The sequence below is a fragment of the Phyllopteryx taeniolatus genome, chromosome 13, assembly GCF_024500385.1.
Source record: "Phyllopteryx taeniolatus isolate TA_2022b chromosome 13, UOR_Ptae_1.2, whole genome shotgun sequence".
In the NCBI taxonomy this organism is placed as follows: Eukaryota; Metazoa; Chordata; class Actinopteri; order Syngnathiformes; family Syngnathidae; genus Phyllopteryx; species Phyllopteryx taeniolatus.
In genome coordinates, this window is record NC_084514.1 from 1,025,648 (window position 1) to 1,049,803 (window position 24,156).

General features: G+C 42.3%; 1 protein-coding gene across 1 annotated transcript; it reads left to right on the forward strand.

The window, feature by feature from the left end:
• The first annotated feature begins 5,032 nt into the window (after positions 1-5,032).
• pgfb (placental growth factor b) lies at positions 5,033-23,839 on the forward strand. Its single transcript, XM_061795863.1, has 7 exons — positions 5,033-5,412; positions 15,942-15,978; positions 21,202-21,407; positions 21,484-21,563; positions 22,304-22,333; positions 22,423-22,485; positions 22,564-23,839. The coding sequence occupies exons 1-7, from the start codon at positions 5,350-5,352 to the stop codon at positions 22,583-22,585; spliced, it is 501 nt and encodes a 166-aa protein (XP_061651847.1). The 5' UTR covers positions 5,033-5,349; the 3' UTR covers positions 22,586-23,839.
• The last annotated feature ends 317 nt before the right edge of the window (positions 23,840-24,156 follow it).

The window sequence follows — 24,156 nt, forward strand, 5'->3', positions numbered from 1 at the left end:
GTAATCGGACACTTTGCAGCAACACACCCGTTGGAGCCCACACAATATATCTACATTAAACATCATTTGAAAGGATTATTATATAGCTAGAGATGTTAAAAAGATCTAATTTGTCTGTGTAATAGCCCGAGCCAAATCACCACTTACTACGTCGACCCATGAACTTGCCAATGTGCTCCACATGTGGGACCTCTTAATGCAGTTTGGAGTGTATGGCCGGAGGCGTGAGTTACAACCTGCTCGCCGACTGCGGGACGTCCGTGACACGGGCCCGACTGCTTTCTCCTCATTTAGAAAGCACACCCTTTCTCACCACCGGTACTGACACAGCCGGCGATAACTCACTCGCAGTGCTGTTTTTCTATGCCGACATGAGTGACCGCAAGCTTGTGGACGTGCTGAAATTTTATCTCAAACAAACACTCAACAATTGCCTCTGAGAGCCTTTCTCCTGCTGTGGTCCAGGTGTTCAATTAGCTGACAGGACACAGTATTTTGATGCACAGGACTTTAGCCGTAGTTGTCTTGAGGGTCGGTTTCATGAGAAAAGGTTTGGGGCTAACTTGATCTGAGCATGTTTTCTAACATTGGACTCGCTTACATCCTATATAGTACAATAGAAACAGTTTATGTTGAGCAATTCACATTCATTTGTTTGTTGTCCGACCGACTACTTGGTAAAGTCAGTTTAGCTCAGTGGTGAGTTGTGCTTTTGGTACCTGGGCCTCTGGCGGGGACTCGCCCGGGTTAATCTGCTGCTTACTACAACCACAGACTGGACTACAGATGGAAATGAGCTTTTGGCCAAATCTGGTGCAACCGTCTCTTCATGATTAGTGTACATGTACATTGCCCATCAACCTAATAGAAAATACAAATACAAATACAAAACTATAGAAAACCACAACATAACATCATCGGGGGTAGTTGAGAATTTATAGTTATATAATAACACATTTTAAAAAGAAAATGAAAGAAATCAATGACTACGAAAAATCACCCAGTATATAAAATGAGCTTGGAAAAATAGGGCCCTCCTCCGATCTATCTGACGCTGCGGGCGTGACTCCTGAATTAGCTGAAAAAAACGTCCCGCTCGACCTTCACCACTCACTCAAATATGCGCCACAATGTCTGTCGTCTGAGGCGCTAGCTGAATAACGTGTGCTGCTGTGTTTGATAAATACTTAACTTTGCCTAAAGGGTCTCCATTATGTGGACCCACACAGACACAACACCAAGCCACGGCGGGGACATATCGAATGAGCCCGTCGCCGGTCCGCTTCTTAGCTAGCGAGCTCGTACAGTTTTTGGAGCACAAATGTGTTCAACAGTCGCATTATACCTACATACAGTACGTCAATTTCTCCCACTTACTCCGATAAAAGTTTTTTTTTTTTAAATGCTCTTTGCATGGTATGTTTCTTTTATGGCCTTTTGCAGGCAGGTCTAAATAGGGATTGCCTTTTAGCGAAAAAACCCATCAAAACATGAAGCTAAAAACACGACTGCTTTTCCAAAGCTGTTCTATCAGCATTCGACTGGTGACCCGTGAATATGGTTCCTAAATGATATTCCATAAACCTACTGTGATTCCCTTCTCTAATGGGAAGAAATATTTGATCATTTTGTCTGAGGTTGCAGTCGCCTTCAGTGACATACAGCGCAGCTGCGTCACACTTAATAGTATCTAGAGATTCCTCCTCATTGAGTGACTCATAACACCTCCAGACCGAAATACCGTCCTTGTTCCAATGTTGACTGCAGGCTTTCCCACAACATGAAACAATGCTTACACGTGGAACAGACGCACCATGAAAACAGGATGACACCTGACAACCCTGGAACAAAACAAGTGTCTGGGACAAAAATATGGCAATGCAGCGTGGAAGCTCAAGCAGGATTTGATGTTTTTTGTGAATGAACATGTGCTAATCACCTTAGAGAACAGTAAGCAGCTTTGTACTCATGCTTGAATCGCTTCCTATTTACCATCTTTTCAAAATACGTCTCGATCTCTCACAGCCTATCAATGACAGGAAAGACGGAAGTCTGGAATATTATCATGTCCTGTTTGGGAGTCCAGGTGCTCAAGCATACCGTCAGAATGGTCACAACAATCCAAATCATTTTGCTGGCCCATACTCAATTAAATAACTTGAATCTGCTATTGATACAAGACTAATGAACATCCAGAAGCCGACAGTCTTCCCCAGTCACCCTCCAAGCCCTTCGAGTTTATTAATGGGAACTCCACATTCCCCCTGACGGCCCCACAGTGCAGCACATGCGGCAAAGCCTCTCCGACAATGATGAATGGACGTCATTAATGATGTTCATGTGTGTACTCTTGACTTGGCAACCTGGGAAAATCAGAGGTCAACAATAAAAAAAAGGAAAGGTGCTTACTTTGCCACTCCAGTTCCACAGAGCTGCCAATTTGCTACTCACAACATCAAAAGTACCTCCAAAACGTGACCGACGTTGTTAGTGGACCAGCTGACAACCCAAGCTAAAAAAAAATGTCAAAATAATTAGAAGTCTTGCTCTTAGTTCCCCATGGCTAGATCAACAAGTATTTTCTTTTCCTAATCAATTCAATCTCTGTAATACACTATTCTGAAACTTGTTTCACCGAGCGCCGCCTCGAAAAATACTTTGCTCTCCAACGACACCATCATGACCAACATTAAAACACAGGTGCGTAGCAGGCCTAAAGGTGAATCAAAAACGGGATTATACGAAAAACTATACTTAATATTATTGTAAGCCACTATAAAATTATGCACAGTCACTGCGCATAAATATAGGAAAATAAAAAACTAAACTTGAAAAGTGATTTAGTTCAAATGTAAATAAAAATGTGTACAACCTCTTTTTCCTCAAGAAGTGGTTTTAAAGGAAAGAAAACATGAGAAGACCAGGAGAATGTACACTGGAAGTTTTGGAAGTCGACTCTCAGTAAAGACAGCATCGCCGCTGGTTAGCAACATGTAAGTAGTATTTTGCTGTTGTTAATGTTTACATTGCTTTACATGAATCGGGATCTATATGAGCATATGAGACACAAATCATATATGCATTGTGAAATTTAAGACTTGCATGTTTCATGATAAACTTATTTTCACTCTCGTGTAGCTGTTAAGATTGTTCAAATGTTGCATTGCCTGCAGGGCACATAGAGACAAACAACCGCCACACTCACGTTCACACCAATGGGCAATTTGGACATCTCATTTGACCTAAGATGCGTGTTGTTGTTGGTTTTTTAATGGGAGGAAGCCGGAGTCCCTGGTGAAAACCCACACAGGCAGGGGGAGAACATGGAGCTGAGATTAAAAAAAAACGCTTCCATATTTCTGCCTCTGATTGTGTTCAACCTTAGCGGTTTCTCTGTATACAATGTTAACAGAAAGTGAAAAAGAAATCCTGCATCTACACCTATTAACACCAAAAACGAAACTGTTTTTTGGCCCATACCCCACCCCTTACTACGTTTTATGGAAATTTCACAAATGTCAACCTTTTCCAAAGACTTAATCCAAGCATCTGTTGCACTCCGAGCGCGTGGCTACTAGAAGCGAGAAGAGGGGAGCAGTAAGCTCTTGTTATCGTCTGCCAGCACAGCGACCCACTCCTCCTTGAATATGCTCTCACTCTGGCCGGCTTGGCTTGGTGTCACTCCGTATTTATTGTGCAAACAGTGTGAGTGGTCTTACTAGACTCTGTCAGCGAGTGCACCTTTGAAAACACAGATAGATCACCAAGTAGAGCGTCGCTGTCCACTGAGCCAACACAGCCTGCATGGAGGAGGAAATGCAGACTTTTTTTCTCAATTTGCACTTCAGACCGAGGTACTGTGAGATCAGTGCTTCTAAAACGTTTTACACCAAGGACCAGCAAAACAAATACTAAGCTATCCAAGTCCACCATAATGATCAACATTCAAATACAGTCACACAACAGGCCGAAGTGTTCATCAATACTGTTATTATAAGCACAGTTTGAACACTACAAAAGTGCTTAAATACAAGAAAAGGAAAAAATTTGATTCAAATGTATTTCACGTAAGTTACATGCAATTTGTACTGAAATGTTGAAAACAATTTCAGAAGACTCGATGTATTTGAAAGTTAAATACAACTGAACTGTACTTAAAAGATTTCATAATACTCGAAATGTTTTTCAAAAAGTACTTTTTTTCAAGTGTTAACAGGGTGTATGCATAGCTACAACCTTCATTCCAATATTTTTGGTTTTAATTGCATGTTTTAAATGCTGCGAATTTGTATTCAATTCAGTGATTCTTTCACATAACACTAGAAAGAGCCCACGTACTACTAGTGGTACTCATACTCCATCCAGTCACTTTGAATTCCAAAAAGAAAATTGGAATTCCACTCCGAATTTGGATCTGGCTCGATCACGGCCGAGGAGAAGACAACCTCTGCCGCATAATTAGAGAAACTGTCTTTCCTCACGTGCTGACTGTTTTACTTGCGGCTCCTCTGGCCGCTCGGACTATGTGAGATGTTTAGAGAGTGTGCTCTGTATAATAACACAAGGCGCTGGAGCTCCTCTGCCCTGTTGAAGGAATGCCTGGAAGCCCACAAAGAATCTTTTTCCTTCCGAGGTTTGTGCAAACAGAGAAGATTAACTCGATGTGTCAACAGTAATGGAATCTCCCCTTTTTTTCTGTCTCTGCAGCTCAAAAATCACAGTGCATCCCGGAGCTCATCAATGAGGCCCTCTCAATGTTTACCTGCCCCCCCCCCCACCCCCCACCTCCTGAGTGGCTCTCATGCATGCACTCAGGATAGTGAGCCGCCCAGCGTAAATCACCCGCTGTGTAGTCTAGAAATCAGGACGAAAGAATCCTCATGTGCAGCATCGGATATATTTCACAGTTCATCGTGTGGTGGCTTGGAGTGGCTGTGAAAGACACAAGAAGAGGAGGAGGAGGAGGAGGGCTCGGGAGGAAGGAGGAGGGGGGAGCTGAAAGAAGGGGAGGGGATAGAAGTGGTCAGTTCGTGAAAAAGGTGGTGAGGGCCAATTAGAGCCATGTGTGTCTTTATGTGGAAGGACTGCAACTTCAAGGCGTTTTGACCGACATTTGTTTTCGAAAACGTTTGAGACGATTCATGAATTCTCATTACAACCGTCACTGACGAGTCAATGTGCGGATCTACTATATAGCCACTGCACCTCCTTGTTATTCATGACCATTGTTCACTTTGACTTGGATCAGTCGGAACTTTTCCCGTTCAGCTTCCGTTCCGTTCGTTTTTGGTTTTTTTTTGTAAACTAATCCTTCTTCTGCCGTGGATCCATCATCGTTAGGACCCGAACATGAAACTGTGCTTGGTGGTCGAGGCTGCTGTGGCTCTTTATCTTCTTCTCGCACCTGCACAGGTAAAACACAAACGTTCCCACTTCACGTCCTCAACGCTTGCGAGGTGCTTGCTTAACGTTGACCCAAAATGTCGAGGTTTGCGCTTACTCTCGCGATGACATGAGGAAAGAAAATGTATGACAGCCACAACAAGTCGCTTTGTTGTCGATTATTAAGGCTGCAATGTGGGTCACTTTAAGATTGAATTTCCTTCGAGTTAACAGACATTCTTTCATAAGCCAACATTTTAACCACAGAACATTATAACTTGATCGATATTTATAATACTGTATTATTATTATTATTTGGACTTTTTTGACTGACACAGTGTTGAGATTAATTATGCTTGATGTTCTTCATTTAGTATTATTACCTTTTTTTTTTTAAACCCATTGGCAGGGCGATATCGAAGGATTCTACCACCTTATAGTGATTTGTCCGGCATCTACAATATCAATAAATGAGGGTGTGTCCAACGTTTCCACTACTCTAGTTGTTTCCTTTGACTATGAAGTGTTAAAGCATTTGCATACTGACATAAAAGTCTGTTTAGTTGCACCTGTACCGTTGCCGCAATCCCCACTAGAAAGTAACACACACTGCATGTGTAGGGACAATCAAGTCCAATCTATAGTTTCTGTCATTCTTTTTTTTTTCCCAAGCTTTTCAAGATCACACGGTATGATTCCAGTCATGTTTTTCCTTTCGGCACTTTTTGTCTTTAATAAGTGAAGTGAAGATGGGGGGGGGGGGGGGGGAAGTGGGTGTACGGGGGTCGTCACAATGTGGGCTGAAAGTGACTCGTCTGTCAAAAGGCCCCATCGAGAGACGTGTATATTCCATTGAACAACAGATTGAAAGTCAGTAACAGTGGAGCTGTTCGTAGAATCCGCACATTTCCACTAATCCTGATAATCAGCTCATGGCCTGTTTCTAGTCAAAACACAAGAGACAAAATCCAGGGCCCTCGAAATGTAGCAGATGAAATGGCCCGCCTACTACGATGATTGACAGCAAATATAAAGCGGTTCAACATTTGACCAGGATCACGCTGAGAGAACGCTTGTTATTTTTTTAGCTCAACGCGCCTCTTTTTCATCAGTCCCACAGTTCACATATGAAACTAACTGCTACAACATCCTCTGGCTGTTTTTGTCTATAGGACTAGGACTAAGAGAAGAATGTCTGTTCTACGGTGTCCGCATATAAAAAAGGCAAGCGTTGGAGATGGCGGGATTCTCGTCGCAGAAATGTGTGCTGTGTCGATAGAGAAGCTTTACCATCCTTTCAATTGTTTTAGTATGCCGTTATCACGTTGTAAAGAGAGGCAGACAGTCACTGTAGCTGTTCAAAATGTCATTGAATAACAACCATTCATACATTATATCATAGCAACATAGTTTTATGACGTTCAGCTATTGCTTTGACACTCAATGTTTGAATTGTGTGACTGATTTAAAAGGCAAATGTTGAATCCAGATTTCTCCGGAGTTTAGCTTGAAATGTTCCACACGACAATATTTTCATCTTGCAGTCGAGAATGGATATATGTTGTTCAAGTCACAGTGTCGAGGTTCACGTTTAAATGTGAGCATGAATGGTTGTCTGTCTTCACCTGGGTCCCACGATTGACTGGGGACCGGTCCAGGGCGCAGGCTTGCATTTCAAGTAGATGATTCGGTTATTCTTTCTTAACAGTAAGGGATTTATATTGAATACAGAGCAGCAGATTCCGTCGTAAGACATGACTGGCATGTCAGATAATGCCTCTGAGGCATTTATGCTTGAGCCCTGCGAACTCCAAAACAGCAACAAGAGGCCATGCAAACATCATCAATAACTGTTAGACGCAGGCGTTTACAATGCCGATTGGAAATAGTGCCGGTCAATGAGAGACTGAATGGCGACCGGTGCAAGTTATTGTCAGCCTTTCACCCGAAGTCTGCTGGGTTAGGCTCCTGAGCTGGATCAGCAGTATAGAAAACGGATGGCTGGCTGAACTAAGGAGAGACAGTCACTTCTTCATCTTTCTAAATTGTTGACTTTAGATCATTTTAGGCTGAATTCGATTATCATCGCAAAATGTGTCATTTTGACTCATTTGTTCTGGCACAACATGATTGATTAATGAGCAGAAGATTTTGGAAAAATGTTGACTCTTGCCATAGGACAGTCAAGTAACATGGCAGGTGTTGTCAGAAAAAAAACACTGCGTTTTGGCGTACCGATATTTTCATTCAAAATACATCCATGAACCCATACAAAGGGAACCCAAAATGTTTTCTGAAAATGACAAAGCATACATTTCTGTATGAAATCTTACTCAATGATTGAACTACCAAGTTCTCTGTAAGAACAGATGCTTCCTTTCCACAAAACAATACTTGCGTTTGACCGTCAGCATTGCAACGCGTGTCTGTGTTTGTTTAGATGGTGTGTTTTTCCTCCGTCTTGTTGATACTTGGTCAAGTGCATGACATCCCATTTGCACAAGTTGGAGTACAGTTCTTTGGCAGCAGCAGCTTTCTAAACATCTGCCTAAACGTTACATCTCGGTGAGTGTCTTGTTTTCCTGTTGCACACACCCAGCTGAGAATTCTTCTCACTGACCTACAAGCTGGAAGGAGTGGCAATGTTGTGGTATTTCTCTCCAGTTGTAATGTCCCAGCCCTGGGGACAGTCGCAATCAGGAAATATGGATTTCTGCTTCCTCCGGCAGAGAAGATGGAGCGGTGGCGCTGGGGGCAACCGTCTACTCAGCAGACTTTAATCTCCCATCTGGATGTCATTTACTGTGGTTTACACAGGGAGAGCAGCGTTTACTGTAATAGAGACCACAATTACCACCGCCTCAACTTTATCTCAAGACCTGTCCCCCGTGTGTGTGTGCGCGCGCGTGCGTGTGTGTTTGTTTAAATAGGACAGTGTGTGTGTGTGTGCGCGCTTTGGTCTATGTCGAACATCTGTATATAAATGAATGGGTTTATGGTGAGGAAATTGTTTATCGAAAGCATTTATAAGGACTTTACCTCTCTTTCTGTTACTTATCTCTATCCCACTGTTTTTCCACTGATTGCATTTTAAGCAACTCAAGGCGAGTGATTATCGTTAAAGCAGTAATGCATATTTGAAACATTTCTTTCAAGATATGATCTTATAACGTAGGCAAGTTGTAGTGTTAGCATGTACAATTAGTTGCTTGATATCTTTAGCATGTTACCATATTTTTATTGGTTGACAAATGTGTGTGTGTATAAGTCTACAGTATTAGTATTTTTTTTTAGAGTAATGCAAAAAAAAAAAAAGCTTTAGGGAGAGCCGAGAAGCAAAAACCCTGAGTTGCTAAATTCTGTTGATTGAAATGTTGATTGCTGATCCTGAGTCAAGCACAGTTTTCAAGAAAAGCATTTCTATTCGAGTCGCACAAATTCTTGAGTTTGAAACATTTGCATATCATGAGAGTCTGGTGTGTGTGTGTGATTGGTGTTTTCTTGGGCTTTTTGTGGCTTTTTTGCTCCACGTATTCTAAAAGAAAGAACAAGCCAAGATTTTCCCCACCCGTGGTCTTATTAAAGACAATGGGCTCGATGCCTGAAGCGCTTCAGTCTTCTGTTCAAAGAGGCATTTGAGCTTCCGGTTGTCATGTAAACGCAAAGTAAAAACTTGCTATTTTGACCTTGAAAATGACTCAATGACAAAACTATTGAATACACACAGCCCCAGTTATCACACATTTTATGACAGGTTATTTTTCAATCGGATGGCGTCCCGGTAGCTTGGAACATATTGACAGTGGAAACTGTTTTGCCATCTGACCTTTACACTGGAAATGTGTAATCTGTTGCCGTGCATAGACTCCATTGTTTGATGTTGTCAGCTCCAAGAATGATTCGTGGCGAAAACCAGACTAAAAACCACCAGCATCAGACATTCAAAAATGATGATTTTGTGTGAAGACACTTTTTTTTTTACCACCACTGTGCCAAGTTATCAAAATGGATATTGCAAAATTGACAGTAAAAATCCGTTCTTAATTTTGTACATTTCCGAGTATGTACTTTTTACTTAAGGAGTAGAATGAGTACTTCTACTTTTAACATTTTTTTTTTTTATATTTGTATTGAGTAGCGAGTGGGAGTACTTTTGCCACCTCTGCAAGCTGGGAAAAAAAACAGCAGGCTTTCTATTTTTGCTAGCTTTTTCCCCTAAGTTGAGCTAAAATAAATCATTTCATCTAGTTTCATCAACAATGTAATGTGTGTGTGTTTTTTTTTTGGGAGGGGGGGGGGGGGGGGGGGGTTGTAACTGATTGCACTGCTTTAAAAACTGTGCAGTAAACCAAATTTTTTTTTAGTTTTGAATTCATGTCTCTAATGTTGACAAAATGATTATTTGAAAGCTTCTGTTGACCCGGATGACTTGAGACATTGTTGCGGCACATTTAGCATACGCTCGGCTCAAGTAAGCTACCCCGCAGCGTCATCGCAAAGCGTGACACGACCGCCCGAGGGATACAGCTGGTTACTGTCGGAGCTGTAACGGTGCTGCTGTCACCATGTGTGCTCGCTCCTATGTCGTGTATACACAACAGAAAGCGCTGTCATTTTCCGCTTTGTGGTGAATGGATGCTGTCTGTGGCCTGTAGCTCCTGCGAGAGCCTTGAGAATTAATGTTACGGTCATGGTGTAGATCATGTGGTATCTGGTTCTTGCAGGATGAAGGATGGATGGATGAGTGAGGAGAGGCGGGGACCTCTGTTTCTCACTGTTAACTGCCACTCTGTTTGTGTTCACTTGCTCTGCTTTAGTGCTTCTGCTTCCTGTGTGGTCTCTTGAGTTAAGACTCAAGACTGTATGAAACCAACACACAGCGCCCTCTGGCCTTTGGGGTTTTAGAGCAGCTTGGTGCGAGCAATGACAGTGTTCGCAGCAGTTTAGTCAAGTTTGTGTTGAAAATATCCTTCTATGGTATGTTGAACATACAGAGGGCTGACATTTCTTTCTCAAACCAAAAAAAAACCCAATGAAGTGTCATTTTGTTTCCCTGCAAAAATGATACATTAGAACAAACTTGTTTCTCAGAACCAATAGAGGTTTAATGCATCTTTACTTCTGACTTATTTTCTAATTTCATATTTTATAGTAGAAAGTAGTATAGTATAGTAGAAATATGTTTACCTGGCCAACTGGAAGACATAATACCATCTGCTCCCTAAATGTCTTTACAAATTTGACCTTTAAGCACTTTGACCTGCTACATTTCTTCCCGAGCTATCAAATGTTTTATGAATTTTCAAGCTTGAAAGAGCTTCTACTATTGACTATTGGGCTGGCCACCTTCTAGAAAGTGGAGAAGAAAGTTGTCTCTTCGGTCAACTATGTTGGAGTGGAAAATAATGAGCCCCTGTGGTTGGCGAGGTGGCGTCCAGAGTTGCAACAGGCTCACTGACGTTACAAACTACGCCGGACAGAGCACACGCCCTGTGACGCAAACTGGCGAAGTTTCTAATCTGAAACCTATAGAAATCATGTAGCCTCTTAACTAAAAGCCTTCTTTGTCCATTTCTGCTGGAACTTGGCACGCATGTCAGCTCTTGTTTTTTTGTGATTGACACGCTCTGCAAACCAGTCCATCTGCTCCCTTGGAGCTGACTCATGCGAAGTCTGAGAACCACATGCGAGGAGATGGAGTCAGATGGGTCAGAAGTGGTCTGAGGGAGCACAATTGTGATTACTTCACTTTGACATCCAGTGAACACTCCCCTTTTTTTTGTGAGTTCATCACATACTGATAACGGAGTTACAACTTGGCACAATAGAGGTTGTGAAATTCTAGGCAGGTAGAGTTGGTCAGTGTTGATGTTTTTTTTTAGTTATGATGTTATTCTTTTTGTTAAAAGGTTATTATCAAAAAGTATGTCTGCCTTTGTATTTCAGTCAGATGTTGTGCATACCCAAGCATTATTGCATGCAAATTAGGTTAACTGTCCGTCCATCCATTTTCTCCTCACTCGGGTCGCGGGCGTGCCGGAGCCTATCCCAGCTGTCATCGGGCAGGAGGCGGGGTACACCCTGAACTGGTTGCCAGCCAATCGCAGGGCACATACAAACAAACAACCATTCGCACTCACATTCACACCTACGGCCAATTTAGAGTCATCAATTAACCTAGCATGCATGTTTTTGGGATGTGGGAGGAAACCGGAGTGTCCGGCGAAAACCCACGCAGGCACGGGGAGAACATGCAAACTCCACACAGGCGGGGATTGAACCCCGCTCCTCCGAACTGTGAGGCAGACGCTCTAACCAGTCTCCACCGTGCCGCCTTAGGTTAAGTGAAAACTCAAAATTGTCCGTAGGTGTGAGTGTGAATGGCTGTTTGTGATTGGCTGGCGAACAATTCATGGCGTACCTCGCCCCGAGCCCAAACTCAGATGGGATAGACGATAGACTCCAGCGCAAACGTGACCCTAGTCGGGATAAGCGATGGATGGATGGATGTTTTGTTTTAGTCAAATGTCCAGGTTATTCAGTTCATGCAGGTCTTGAGAATTTTTTGCATACCATTTTTCAAATCAAATGTAATTGTTCAATCAAAGTAACATGAATATAATGTTGGTTGCAGTAACCCAAATCAACAGAAACTGATCTCCATGTGAGATCTGCTTATCGGAAAGGCCGAGAACCTATGACGTTACTCGTAGATGAAACTGTACCCGATGAGAAATGGCCTATCCTTTGCCTGTAAAAACAGGATGACATGCACATGCATGTTAACTGTTGGCATCTGTGAGCATGTCAAACAATAATGGTGAACCACAACAACGTTGTAGTTTTGTGTTAGATAATGCTGCTCCGACATAGTTTACATTCACTTTTCCATTTCACTGTACTGTCTCAGCCTGGTCCAGTTTTACTCAATGTGGTTTTTGGCGGTCAGTTTACCACTTCAGAATAGTTTTGTGAAATACTGATAAAACCACGACAACCACATTGAAGGCATCAGTAAGAATGAGGCATGCTAACAACGACAATAGTCCGGAGAATGAGTCTCCTGTACGTACGTCTCAGCATGAGGCTGTTATCGGGCCGCTGTAGCAAAGTGGAGACTGTGGACTGCAACGGGATAAGCTAACGTGAGTGTTTGTTTTTGTGATTTCTAACCACATCCTCAAAAGTTCTACCATTGAGCAACCGGCAGTGGTTTAGCACTGGCTGACCAGTACTACTCCAAATGGTACCATTGCCAGTGGAAATGAGGCAATTGTGAGTAGAGTCTAGTACAGCGGTCACTAACTGGTTCGGACCAAGAAGCTGTCCCATACGGACCCATATCGTAACCAAAAAAAGAGGGGTTATGATTCAAGAAATACAGGGCGCTTCTTTTTTCGAGCGGCGTAGCATTACAGGCTTTACGGTAGTGACAAACCGTACCGACCAATCGTATGTGAGTTCTGCCACCCCCTTCAGCCAATCAAATCAGATCCCAGGAAGTGATTCATGAACCCAGACCGAGACGAGGAGAAACGTAGCGAGGGAGCGAGAAAGACACTCGGCATGGAAGTTGAATTCAAAATGGAGAAAGGCCATAAAACAGGTTTTGAACAAAGTATTGATTACAAGCAGATGTAGATGACTAGGGAGGCTCCTTAAATACCTGTGTATATATCACAATAAATAGACCCGTAATGGTCTTTCAGACCTTTGCTTCAAGAAATGTTCCTGATCTGGACCTTTTTAAAATTTCAGTTGATTACCCCTGGTGTAGTAGGTACGCAAAGGGGACATTACTGCGCATCATAATTTTTGCAGGGGGTTGTTTTGACAACATTATCGTTGTGGTCGTCTAATTTTGCAATGGAAAATACATTACCACCCAGATGTTTTACATCATGAAAGCAGTTGGACAAAATGACTTGGCACATTCAAGTGATAGCCTTTTAAAGCCGGATCATTCATTTTAAAGGTCAGGAGGTCAAAAATGTTGCACCAATAGCCGTGATGAGCATTGGTACCTCCCTTAGACACTCCTTGAGGAGGCTCATAGTGGGGTGACGCAACAAACCAAGAAAGTCAGAAAGTGTTTCTCATGAACTTCTCTGGCTCACAATTAGTCAAAGAAATACAGTAAATGTTGGAAGGAGGACGAAAACATCTACGTAACGATCCTTATGCAACCTTCTCAATCTGCCAGCTTCTTGTGGGCAGCTCCTCTGCTCTCAACCACAGGAGGTGGCAAAGATGCTTGCTCGTCATGTCAAGCCTTAACCCGTGACCGAGATTTGGAAAATCCTCCCCACCTCACCACATTTAGAGCAACCGCTGTGGACTGCAGCCAAAAAGCTCTTGTGATCTGGAGCAGTCTCACCCAAATCTCATGAAACCCGTCAGATAAAAGTGAGCAGATCATATGCTAATTAAGCCTGGAAAAGGATTTATGCTATCATCCTAACGCTGCAGCGTGGTTGTGACATTTGACAATAACTGAAGCAAAACTGTGACTGCAGAACTCTCAACTCAATAAATTTCAGCCGCATGAGCAAGAAGAGATACTGAGACTAACTGGTTGCCTGGAAACACTTGTTACACCTGTAACATAATGTCTGTCACAGATGATTTGTCGATACACTTCATCCAAGTGACACAGGTGCAAGACACTGGCTGCTGTTTAATGGGAGGCCCTGACATGTGAAGGATGGTGTTATGGCAGCAGGACATTCCTCTTTAATCGCATTGTTTGAGGAAAATGCACTGCGCTGACAGATGCTATCCTCTGACTAATTTTGCTTCATAACAGGAAGAGGATGCATTTTGGACAGATGGTGTAAAATGCAGCATCGTCAAGGAAATTCATTGTCTGTCTGGTCACTGTTATAGAATTTGCTCAGTCGTAATTGTGTTAGTGTGCCCTTATAGTTTAATGTAGGCAGAAAAGAAAATAACGAAAGCAGGTTAGCCAGTCCAGAGACTACGGTAGCCTGGAAGTGCAAAACAATATAACAAATTGTCAAACACTTTTTACATTTCAGGAAACAAATGAACAAAAGCCAAAACACTTTTTACATTTCAGGAAACAAATGAACAAAAGCCAAAACACTTTTTACATTTCAGAAACCACACACACACAAAAAAGCAGAAACACTTTTACAAAAGACGAAACAAATTAGAAAAGACGAAACACCCGGAAAGGGAACGTCCCATTTCACAGATATTCTGAGAAGTCCCACGCCCTTTCTCGGCAAGACCCGCCCCGCTTCAACATGATTGGCTCCTGCATCGCTGTAACGAAATGTCCATCCCAAATATAATTTAAAAAACGAAGAAGTTTATGCCGGTTAGGTTTAGGAGTAGGGTTGGGGTTAAGGCAGTTTAGGATGAGTTAAGGTTAGGGTAATGGTGGTTAAGGCTGGCGCACACCGAGCACCGCCGCCGAACCCGACTGAACTATGGCGTTGTGTGCATGGTTTGGCAACTGTTTCCTTGAGCGGCCGATCGGTCGGTTACTGGTTTTGACGCGATTTAAAATTAGAATCTCCGTTGCACGGCGTCTTCACGTCCCAGTTTACATTCAATCCAAACGCACAGAAGCTTTCCCCTACGGTGAAAATACATTTCCGGGTTTGCGAGCTGTGCCGCCGCGTTGCCTCAGCATCCTCTCTCTTTAACAACCTGCTCCTTCCTTAACTCTTAATCTATCTTTTTATGCTTTAAGAAATGTGATCAAGTACAATATATTGTATATACAGCATCAAACACCTATACAGGCTCGCTGTTCAGGGCGTCCGTATATACCATCGCTATTTGGGATGGACATCTCGTTACATCTGCGTAGCCAGCCCTTCCCGCGATCCAGGAGCCAATCGTGTTGAAGTGGGGCGGGTCTTGCCGAGAAAAGCCGTGGGATTTCTAAGAATGTCTGTGAAATGGGACGTTCCCTTTCCGGGTTGTCGCGATTGTAATTTGTTTCGTCTTTTGCAAAAGTGTTTCTGCTTTTGTTAATGTTTTCTGAAATGTAAAAGTGTTTCGGTTTTTGTTCATTTGCTTTCTGAAATGTAAGAGTATTTCGGCTTTTGTTCCTTTGTTTTCTCAAATGTAAAAGCGTTTTGGCTTTTGTTCATTTGTTTTCTGAAATGTAAAAGCGTTTCAGAATTTGTTATATTGTTTTGCACTTCCAGGCTACCGTAGGAGACGCTGCATAAGAGTCCACTTTTTACAGAGGGGGATTTCTCTTCCCCAGTTGGTGTCAAGCAGAGGATCTGTGTTTTCACAAGCAAATGAAAAATGTGGATTGTTTATCATGTAATGCTGGGAACTTAAATGGGGTGGAGAGGTGGGGTGAGGGGAACCATGAATGGGAAGTTAAATAATTACATTTGTGGGAGCGGATTGTGACCATAAACGGTTTGCCACTGAGGAACATGATTGTATCGTTGTATTTTTTAACATATAGGGGAAAGTTGCCTATAATTGCTTAGTTTCATATTAATATACAGTAACTGTGTTATTTTTTTTGAAAAACATTTTATATTAATATACATTCTCCTCCTCAGAGTCTACCCACATTGAGCATAAACAGTACAACTAATGGTGAGTATTCTGGCTTGTTTTAAACGTACACCCAGTGTGTGGTTCTGACTGAAATAGCGTATTTGTCATTGTTATCAGAGATTAGTCATTTAAAAAGTGAATATACAGTAGAAAAAACTGATAATGTTTCAAATGTGTACTGACTGTGCATGCTGGTAATTATTACGGTAATTAAAGATATTCATTTGTCAAGACTCAAAACACGAGTTGGATTAAAATGAACCCCAACCCTTATTCTGCATCATTTTATTTCAAGTAGACAATTTTATTAGCTTATTTTGTTGCCTTTATTTAGCTACACGAGATGCATATTGGATACAGCCGTCCATAGGATCGTCAATTTTGTTTATATCGCCTCAATTCACATCTCAAGGCACTTTACAAATTGAGCAGATCAAGAACCGCATTCCTCATAATTATATATACCATATGTATATAAGAAAATCATCGGAACGCCACATGAGCAAGCACATGGTGATAGGAGCAAGGGAAAAACTCCCTCTAAGGAAGAAACCTAAAACAGAACCAAGGCTCTATGGAGTGACCGTCTGCCTCAGCCTGTTGGTTTGAGATGAAGACACAGAGTGGAGGCAGAGTAGAAGACCTATTGTGCCATATTGTGCGCTTCAGCTTGAGGTCACGAACCGATGGCCAAACTTTCTCCTTCAGGATTTTCTGGTAAAGAGCAGAATACAAGTTTCCATCAATCACAGCAAGTCTTCCAGGTCCCAAAGGAGAAAAGCAGCCCCAGATCATCACACTACTGCCACCACGTTTGACTGCTGGTATGATGTTCTTTTTCTGAAATGCTGTTACATTTCCACAAGACGTAACAAGACACCTACCTTCCAAAATTTCGCCAGTCCAGGTTTCCCCCCCACAAAACTAAGATGAGCCTTTGTGTGTGTGTGTGTGTGTTTTTTTTTTTTTTACATTTTTATTTTTTTTAATTATTATTATTTTTTTTTTGGATCAGCGTTGGTTTTCACCATGGTACTCAAGCCATGGGTGCCATTTTGCCCAGTCTCTTCCTTATTGTTGAGTCATGAACACTGACCTTAACTGAGGCAAGGTGGGCCTGCAGTTTGTCTTGGGTTCCTTTGTGACCTCTTAGCTGAGTTGTCGCTATGTTCTTGGGGTAATTTTTGTAGCCAGGTCATCCTTGGAAGATTCACTACTGTTCCATGTTTTCTCCATTGGAGTATAATGGCTCTTACTGTGTTTTGCTGGTATCCCAAAACTTTAGAAATGGATTTGTAACTCTTTGCAAACTCATCTGTTCTTGAATTTCTTTGGATTGTGGCATTTTTAGATCTTTTGTCAAACAGGTTCTATTGAAATGATTTTTTCATTGAACAGCTCTGCAGGTAGTCAGGCTTGGGTGTGGTCAGTGAAAATGAACTGAAAAATTGGATTAGCCACAGTTAATTCATGATTTAACAGGGGGAGAGGACATGACTTTTTCCACACAGGGCCAGGTTTTTTTTTTTCCCTCAATAAATAAAATCATCATTTTAAAACTGCATTTCATGTTTATTTGGGTTATCTTTGTCTGATATTGACATTCGTATGATGTTACAACTTAAAGTGGGGAAACTATGCAGAAATTGAGAACGGGGGCCAATACTTTTCACTACACTGTATCCACGGATTTACAATTTCAATGGATAATAGTTACTAAGATGAATTCAAAGAGGGGCTTCTGGTGGTTTTGTGCAATAGAATCCCCATTATTATGGAAGGTAATGTGATTGTTGAGGATTGGAAAAAGTATTGTAAGTTGCGTTAATATTTAGGAAAATAAACAAAAACAGCATGTTCAGTACTTAATAATTTGGAACATGGCCCATCATCTCTGGATGCTTCCTCTCCATGTCTGCCTTTATAAACAGCTGTTGTGGTGTCAGGCTCGGTTCTGTAACCTCGCAGGTCAAGGCAGTCCCAGAGCGGCCTGCGGGGCAGCTCGGCTCCAGCAGGCATGGCCATATTTGCCATGTTTATTTTCTCTCCCTTCTCGGTTTGGTCAACTATAGTCCACCCCGTTCCTCTCCCTGTGACTCTGCAACTGGGACACTTTTTCACCCCACGAGAACGCTTACTGTACATTCTGTAAGCTGCTGGATACTTAACGGTTCATCATCTATAATTAATGTAAATCTAAATCATTCATATCGACTGCAAGTCTGTTGTGTAGTGATCATAAAATACAACCTGAAAGCTGAAATTCACGGTTGATGACCACAATGCATTCCACTAAGAATGGTACAATACATGAATACCATATTTCCTCAAATGCTGCAGTGTCAGCTATGAAAACCACTACAATACTATTGGCCCTAAGACTGACTACGCTCTGGATGATCCCCAGATGGTCACAGTATAAATGTGAATGAGGCACTGAGTGAGAGTTGAACCAACATCAGTTGCATTAGTTGGCTATGTGACCCACTACACTACCATTGACCCTAGTGTAGATGAGTGTTACTTTTGCGTGTTCCTTCTGGCCGCCCGCACCGCAGTTTTGAGCTTCATTGACAGTTGCCAAGATGCCAGTAGGTGGCTGTAATTACATTTGCCATCACATCATACATGTAAACTGGGTTATTCTGATCCATTTGACCCAATTACTTTTTTTTTTTTTTCGTCACAAAACACCGCTTATTATATACAGACGTAAAAATATTATTCTATACTGTATAACACTATACTGTATGGCCTTAGATTGTTAGTCAACTTAGTATTTAGAATACATATTTATTTGCAATACTGTAAATGTCTTCTATAATGCAGCCCTATGGGGGGGGGGGGCACGAGGCAGTGCAAAGAGTAGGCTGTTCCCAAGCCCAGAGAAATGGAGAGGGTTGCGTCAGGAAGGGCATCCGGCTTAAAGCTTTGCCAAACAAATATGAGCGTTCATCCAAAGAATTCCATGCCAGATCGGTCGTGGCCCGGGTTAACAACGTCCGCCACTGGCGCCATTAACCTGCAGGGCGCCTGTATATATTCAGCTACTGTGTGTCGAACACACAGGAGAGGTGGAAAGCGGGTTCTAAGGCAGAAAGAGAAGAGGAAAGCACAGAGCCTAGAACTGAATGTGGGGACTTTGAATATTGGGACGATGACAGGAAATGCTCGGGAGTTGGTTGACATGATGGTTAGGAGAAAAGTTGATATAGCGTGTGTCCACGAGAGCAGGTGGAAAGGCAGCAAGGCTAGAGGATTAAGGACCGGGATGAAATTATTTTACCATGGTGTAGATGGGAAGAGAAATTGAGTCAGGGTTATTTTAAAGGAAGAGTTAACTAAGAATGTCTTCGAGGTGAAATGAGTATCAGATCGAGTGATGAGGCTGAAACTTGAAATTGAGGGTGTTATGTATCATGTGATTAGCGGCTATGCCCTACAGGTAGGATGCGACCTAGAGGTGAAAGAGAAATTCTGGAAGGAGCTAGATGATGTAGTTCTGAGCATCCCAGACAGAGAGACAGTAGTGATTGGTGCAGATTGTAATGGACATGTTGGTGAAGGAAATGGGGGGGTAATGAAGAAGTGATGGTTATGTTTGGCATCCAGGAAAAGAACTTGGAGGGACAGATGGTGGTAGACTTTGCGAAAAGAAAGAGTACCGCATATGCATTAGTTGCCTCGAGGGTGTTGATGGAAAAGTACAGAGAAGGTCAGAAGGAGCTACATTGTGTCTTTGTAGATCAAGAGAAAGCCTATGACAGAGTACCCAGAGAGGAACTGTGGTACTGCATGCGGAAGTCTGGAGTGATGTATGAGGGAAGCAGAACAGCGGTGAGGTGTGCTGTAGGTGGGACAGACGAATTTAAGGTGGAGGTGGGACTGCATCAGGGATCAGCCCTGAGCCCCTTCCTGTTTGCAGTGGTGATGGATAGACTGAGAGATGAGGTTAGACTGGAATCCCCTTGGACCGTGATGTTCGCAGATGACACTGTAATCTGCAGTGAAAACAGGGAGCAGGAGGATGAACGGTTACATGCACTGGAAAGGAGAGGAATGAAGATTAGCCGAAGTAAAACCGATTATATGTACATGAACGAGAGGGATGGCGGGGCAAGAGTGAGGCTACAGGGAGAAGAGATAGCGAGGGTGGAGGACTTGAAATACTTGGGGTCACCAGTCCAGAGCAATGGTGAGTGTGGTCAGGAAGTGAAGAAACGAGTCCAAGCAGGTTGGAACGGGTGGAGGAAGGTGTCAGGTGTCTTACGTAACAGAAGAGTCTCTGCTAGGATGAAGGGCAAAGTTTACAAAACAGTGGCTAGGCCTGCCATGATGGACGGATTCGAGACAGTGGCACTGAAGAGACAACTGGAAGCAGAGCTGGAGGTGGTGAAATAAAGATGCTGAGGTTCTCTCTAGGAGTGACCAGGTTGGATAAAATTAGAAATGAGCTCATCAGAGGGACAGCCAAGGTTCGAGGTTTTGGACACAAAGTTAGAGAGAGCAGACTTTGATGGTTTGGACACATCCAGAGGAGATAGTGAGTATACTGGTAGAAGGATGATGAGGATGGAGCTGCCAGGCAAGAGAGCGAGAGAAGGTTGATGGATGTCGTGAGGGAAGACCTGAGGGCAGTTGGTGTTTGAGAGGAGGATTCAGGAGATGGGCTTACATGGAAAAGGATTACATGCAGCGGCGACCCCTAACGGGACAAGCTGAAAGGAAAAGAAGAGGAAGACTGTAAATGTCTTCTATCTTTATTTATTGTATTGTCAAAAAATGTTACAAAATCATTTCAAATTGCATTCTAAAAATAAAGGACTAGTCTCTCATAAATGCCTTATTGCCGTTAATAACATCCGGTATGCACTCCAGTTGAGCAAATGCTGCCTGGCATGTAGGAGTTACAGTGGACCCCCACATACTTGTAGTTTGGCACCTGCGGATTCACTCACTTATTCACAGATTTTTTGGGGGGATTTATTTTTTTTAAGTTTTCTCTGAATTGTTTTTCTTTTTTTTGTTGTTGTTGTTGTTTTAATTTTCTTTTTGGGGGGAGCCAACCCCCCAAAAAGGCTTATTGGCGGTTCATCCCCGCTTTTGGGGTGTCAATGCAATTATAATGGCCATCAATTAGCCACAGATTTTCAATATTTGTGGTCCGCGAATAGCGGGGGTCCACTGTATACCATAAAGGTTGTTCAGCAAAAGTTGTAGAATTGCCTTAATGTTACCATTTGGTTGTATTTGTGCAAGCAGCACCCACAGTTTTGTTGTTCCAAGACGTGTGGGCTCGAAGCTTGTGTCGGACCATTGAGAAGCTGGTGGAGGTTGTGCAGGAGTACCCGTCAGAAGTGGAGCACATCTACAGCCCGGCCTGTGTGCCTCTGGTGAGGTGTGCAGGCTGCTGTGGAGATGAGAAGCTCGAGTGCCACCCCACTCTCACCACTAATATCACAATACAGGTAGGACCATAGCTTGACTAAAAATGTTGGACGTCTGTATTGGTTATCGCCACCCTTTTTTTTTCTTCTTCTTCAGCTGCTGAAAATTAGGCCATCAGAGCTTGGCAAAGAATATGTTGAGATGACCTTTGTGGAGCATCAGACATGTGAATGTAGGTAAGAAAAAAAAAAAGAGACATATCTATATCTTTATATCTAAATATATACAGTATACTGTGTGTGTGTGTGTGTGTGTACACACACACTCACTGGGCACATTTATATTTATTCATATTAGGTTACAAGCTAATACAATCCTGTAAGAGATGTATCAAAAATGTCTTTAAGACTATTGCACTGTTTTGATTGGCAGTGTCACAAATATACAGTATGCTTATTATTGTTCTTGTAGTTTACAGTGGTGTAGTACTGCATCTCCATCATACTGAGAGCAGTTTTTAATATTAATACAGTATTTTTTTTCTAATGCAGCAAAATATGGTAGACAACAGCCCTGCTGATGCAGTGTTCTTCACCACTGTAGACCAGAGGAACAATAATAATAATAATAATAATAATAATAATAATAATGGCCGGCATGTTGGAGTACCCAGAGAAAACCCACGCAAGCATGAGACAACATGTAAAGTCCACACAGGATTTCCTGTGCTGAGATTTGAACCCAGGAAGAAAAAGGCCACCATGCTGAGCACTGCAAACTATAATAATACAAATATGGTTCGTCATACAGCTTTGTCAAACAAACAAAAAAAAGCTTCAATATTGGATACAGCTGTTGAATTGGATCTCAAATTTCAGCAGATGTGGCTAGTTTGTGCATCTACCCATCAAGGTGTTAAAACATACACTCTGATGTATTGCTTTCATATTAATAAGTTGAATTTTGTGTTCCTCAGAGTCAAAAAACCTGTTGGGAAAGTTGAAAGGTAATATCATGAATCCTGTTAAAACATTTTCAAGAAAGTTACTTTTCTTCAAGGGAGTTTACATTCAATGTTTGTCTTTGCTCCTTAAGGAAAAGGCAAAGAGGAAAAGGACGGAGGAGAAAGGAGAAGCAAAAAACTAAAGACTGTGACAGGTGAAGGCCAACACAGTTGAAACGATTCGGATGGCAAAGCACCGTAAAAGACTCCATGTCATGTCTTGTGTCATGCAGGTGCCAGATCCCTCGAAGGTAACTGCAGCAGCCAGCCAAAGCCCTGCTGCAGTGTGGCTCGCTTATTTCCAGTCCAGTGACCGCATCAAGTGTCTCTTTTCGCTCTTCTTTAAACGCTGAGTGCACATCAGGAGACTCCAAACAGCTGGGTTGCCCATCTGGGGATGAGCGCAGTGTTTGTGATGACAAGGTTCAACAGAAATGTGCTTCCATTGGTGGAAAGCCTGCTGTTACACAGTTGACACAATGGGCACACACCTGGGAGCCAAGTGCAATGTAGGACCAAACAGACTGATTACACTAGTTATCACTGTATCAGGTATGGTAATTGTTACATTTCTATGGTATTTAAAGTTTGTTACTCGTGTTTAATATCTATATTTATTGACGGAAACACCAGGATAAAAACGGACCAATAATATTTTGTCCAAACCTGCTTTGACTCATAACTGCGTTCTCAGTGAAATGTCTCCCTCTAGTGTCTGTAAGAACAAACACATTCCAGTATTGCTGTTTGAGATGTACACCCACAGATATACATAGGTAGATACGACACGCCCCTTTTGAGCTGCCCGCATACGGCGATGCTAAACCAGTCGCCGGCGCATTCCATGTGTGCGGACTGCAAGAAAACCAAAAGACCAAGGATGTCGGTGCATTGTGCTGCATACGGTTGCGTACAATACAAGTTGTACGACGCCATACAATTACGACAAGGGAACTGGGAGTAACCTTACACATGTGAAATAAAGAAAATGTTTTGGGTTTTATTTTTCCAAATGTTATATTTTCATATCGTACCCTTTGTTGACGAGCAAAAAAGTAAACCTCATGAAAATCAGTAAAAAAAATTAGCAAGGTAGGCTTTGATTTCAATGTCCATGCATTGCCTTTGATGGGATTGTCGACCTCTCCAACATGGCCGCCACGTAGCACGTCAGTAAGCTGGACTGCTACCGGCCCTGGCGTCTCAAGTCTTCATAGCTACAGTAGATGCACAACAGTCATCCACGTGCTGATGTCGAACCTTCTCCTTTTGCATCACATTACTGGACACTGAAGAAGAAGAAGAATCCCCTTTTATTGTCATGAACATGCATGCATGCACACGAAATTTGTTCTCTGCATTTTACCCATCACAGTGAGCACAAACACATGTTAGTGGAACACACTGAACATTGTACTTTTAGTTCTGACCATGAGAGAAGTATTCATCAATGAACCAAACCGATGTCCCCAGACTATTTTGCATAAATAAATGAACTGTGATTTATCATATTGTAGTGCTTTGATTTTATTTGTACTAAAATTATACATGGAATTGTATGGTTTTGACAATGTAAAAGCGTTTGCTGGTACATTCACTGGACATGTCGTTGGGTACCTCAGTATAATTTAATAAGCTCTAATGCAATTGATTTGATTGATTTGGCAAGGTTCTTGTCATTGCGGTCTTACATTGTAGTGTTTTTATAACAGAAAATGATCGTAGTGAGGAATGTTTCTATTGTTTTGGTTACCATATTTAAGTACATCAGATGGGCATCAACTCTTGCACTGCGTATATAGATGACGCAATGTGGTTAAAGCCAC